Source organism: Limulus polyphemus, unplaced genomic scaffold (assembly GCF_000517525.1).
Source record: "Limulus polyphemus unplaced genomic scaffold, Limulus_polyphemus-2.1.2 Scaffold481, whole genome shotgun sequence".
Taxonomy (NCBI): Eukaryota; Metazoa; Arthropoda; class Merostomata; order Xiphosura; family Limulidae; genus Limulus; species Limulus polyphemus.
The window spans coordinates 291472-295030 of record NW_013666091.1 but is presented as its reverse complement, the minus strand read 5'-3'; the positions used below and the strand labels follow the sequence as shown (position 1 = coordinate 295030).

At 31.5% G+C, this 3559-nt stretch overlaps 1 protein-coding gene across 1 annotated transcript in view; it reads right to left on the bottom strand.

Moving 5' to 3' along the window:
• Positions 1 to 3559, bottom strand: part of LOC106458532 (collagen alpha-1(XVIII) chain-like) — a 187963-nt gene that overhangs the window by 5789 nt on the left and 178615 nt on the right. Inside the window, exons 26-29 of the mRNA XM_022384773.1 lie at positions 3319 to 3466; positions 2996 to 3028; positions 2306 to 2418; positions 479 to 607 (exon numbers count right to left, since the gene is read on the bottom strand). Coding sequence (XP_022240481.1) covers positions 479 to 607; positions 2306 to 2418; positions 2996 to 3028; positions 3319 to 3466 — 423 coding nt within the window. The remainder of the gene's footprint in view (positions 1 to 478; positions 608 to 2305; positions 2419 to 2995; positions 3029 to 3318; positions 3467 to 3559) is intronic.

Sequence of the window (3559 nt, the reverse complement as noted above, 5' to 3'; positions counted from 1 at the left end):
CAAAACTGTAAGAGGATAAAACACAACAATGGTTTTGAAATTTCTGTGTTGGTAATCCTACCACCTCCTGAAAGCAATGAACTTAATGTGAACTGATCCAATCAAGTTTTATTGAAGCAGGTTTACAGTGATTATCATTTGTATGTTCTCATTGATCGTTGTGTGTAAAAAGATTTATTGTTTTGTAATCGATTCACACGTCATGTACATAGTGCTGTGCTTCGTGAATGTGCTAAAGAATAAATAATATTTGCTCGTATATATATATATCTGTTAAGGGTTTCACTTATCACTAATAAAGGCTTTTTATTTTGCTGGAACTATCATTCGTGGAAAGTACTTATTGGGAAAATAGTGAAAGTTAATTCCACATGAATAATAAGTAATATACAGTAACTCACTAAAGTAAAGTGACTCCTACCAAATAAATTATCTTTAGAAATTTTATTACATAAAGAAAATAATCTAAAATACTTACTCCAATATACTGCCAACCTTGTGTCACTTTTACCAACAGAGCATCTTCATCCAAAAGAAATGCTAGAGTTCCTCTTGGACTCTTGTGGGCTGCTTCTAACAACAGCTCCTGGTGACTGAATGTTACAGCCTAAAAGGGAAGATAATGAATGAGAAATCCACGACAGAATCCAGTACTAAATCTATCTTCTTGTTCCCTGGAACCAAACTTTGTAAATTGAATTCTAATTATGTAGCAACTCTCTGTTAAAGTTGTAAGGCAAAGCAATTATTACCATGGACAAAATTTCTACACCACTCCAGAATTGTAGAAACAAGACGTAACTAAAAAAATTATACAAACACAATTTAGATCTTTTATTTAACATCATTTAATCAAAGATACTGCAAAAAGTAAAAAGTCTACTGGAAGCTATAATAGTGGTCCTCAGTATTTTTGCAGTGCATTCCTTGAGTTTAAGACTTTCTTAACCCTCTTAAGCAATGAGATGCTTGAAGGGATGAGTTACCCTTTAGATTTCTTTGTACAAGCTTTATACATACCATTATTCAGCAGATTTCATTCAATTTTATGAAGCAACATTAGATAATTCTAGTCTTTCAAAACAGTTAGTCATAGCTGTACTTGATTGAAACTGTTGTTTGTTTGTTAAATTTTGTACAAAGCTATCCTGTGCTAATTGCATTAGCCATCTCTGATTTAGGGGTGACAAACAATAATGAAGGCAACTAGTCAACATCACCCACCACTAACTGTTGGAAAAGAAAATTGGGATTGACCATTACATTATAATGTCTCCATGGCTGAAAGCATGAGCATGTTTGGGGCCAGGATTTGAACCCATGACACACAGGTTGCAAGATGAACACCCTAACAACCAAGATTTAATCCTGACAAAAGAATAAAATGTTTAGTTTAACATGCAACACTATATTTAAAAACATATTTTTAAAATCCTATAGACCTTTACAAAGGCAGCTAAAAGTAGAAGGTTTAGATGTTTAACTAGATACACCACTTGTAATTCTTGTGTTTCATAATTAATTAAAAACCCCCATATATACTTATTTACAACTTAACTTCCCAAAGAAACAAACTACAACTTATGACACCTTTTATCCATTGCAGGCCATGCAAATAGCTATTCAGCATTTTACTTGCTCTTGCATGTTATATAGGGTGTGACATATTGTACTCATTAAAGGTGTGGCGATACAGCAATACAATACGAGTATTGTATTGTATTGATACATCATCCAATACGATGTATGTACCTTCACAAAATTTGGCAAGCTTTCAGTAAACATTATAAGTCTTTTCTACAAAAAAAAAAATACAGAATTTCTAATAAAGTAAATTTGCTAAAAATTAATGATTCAATAAAGGAAGATAAGTATTGAGTAATACATGTTGTCTTCATTTCTTTTATCAAAAAAATAAGTAACATTACAAATTAAGAATAACAAAATAGCTAGACTGATATTTTAACTTTTTATTTTATTTTACTTTTCTTGCCAGCTGCCATTTAGTTGATCAAACCTGAGAATTTGAAAAAGCACTTTAAAGTGTAAGGTACTTAAATAAGACAGTGTTAGTAACATATAGATAATAAATTACAGGCAAGACTTTCAAACTTTATAACAAACCCTTGGTTAAACTTTTGTATCTAGATATGTATCGTATAGACTACTATGATGAGATACGTACCCATAGTGCTCATTATATTTCTGATCCCATTTCTTAGGACTTCCAAAAATATTCTTTTATCTGTCATTTTGGAAATATACTGTAAATGTACAATTTCTTCAATATTTGTATGAAACTTACCCCAGATACTATGGTTGATAAATCTAAATCATCCACTTTTGGAGTTGAGCCAGGACGACCAGGTGGTCCTGGTGGACCAGGAGGACCTGGTGGACCTTGATTATAGTAAAATCCTGTAAGAGATAATTTAGAATAAATGTACAAGTATAAATGTTTTAACATTGCACTATATAATTCCATCTTTATGGAATTAAAAATTGTAAAGAGCTGTTTTATTGATGTTACAGACTCTTTCTTGCAACCAAATTTGAAATTTCACAAAAGAAATCATTGAAAGAAAATGAAATCTTCTTTAAAGAACATACACAAATAATTCTCTATTCAAAGCTTGTGTTTGTGTATTAAAAGTGTATCTTGCAGAAGTAATTTGACAATACAATGAACTCTTGGATACTGAGTGCACTTGAAGGAACTCCTTTTATGGTAAGTGTAAGAGAGTAAATGTCCAAGGTAAGATCTTGATATTGTAGTTAAAACATAGTATTTATTTTGGTGAAAGTTATTTAAGATATTTTGAAATGTATGTAACAAATTATCTACAAATGCATAAAAATATGATACAGATTAAACTGTGTAGATTTCCACAAAAAGTTCCGTCTAAATAAATGATTTACACAGACCTTTGTGTAACTTATTTTTATCAACAAACAACTGAACAATTTGGTAAATATGGTGAAACACAGTCCTCACCTTCAGTTTGAAAAGCTCGTTTCCTTCTGTAAGCTTGCAGATAGACAACAATGTACGTTAAACAATATCAAAGTTTAATAACTCTCTTTAGATAATGACACCAGTAAATGCTGCATTATAGTTAAAAAAAAATAAAACCTAAAGTAATGAAATGACAAAAGGTCTGTCCATAGAAAACATCACCTTAAGAAAGTAACCATACAAAATAATTATAAGATAAGATGTACTAAAGGTCAGTTTCATTAAAAAATATGAAGGAAACCTTATTAAAGAAGCACATTATCAAAAACTAAAACAAAAAATTATTTACTTGAAATATTTACCTCTTCCTCCTATACTATCAGGATTCCGCAACCATCGGGAATTGTAAGATAAACCTGGGGGTCCTGGTGGACCTGGAGGCCCTGGTCTACCTATACCGGGTGGACCTGGTGGTCCAGGTAAACCTTCAACTACCTCTCCAGGGGGACCCTAAGAATCAATATTATTTTTGATTAAAGCTTATTTAATTACACATTTTTCAGAGAAGTATGTGTGTGTGTGTGTGTGTCTATATATATATAT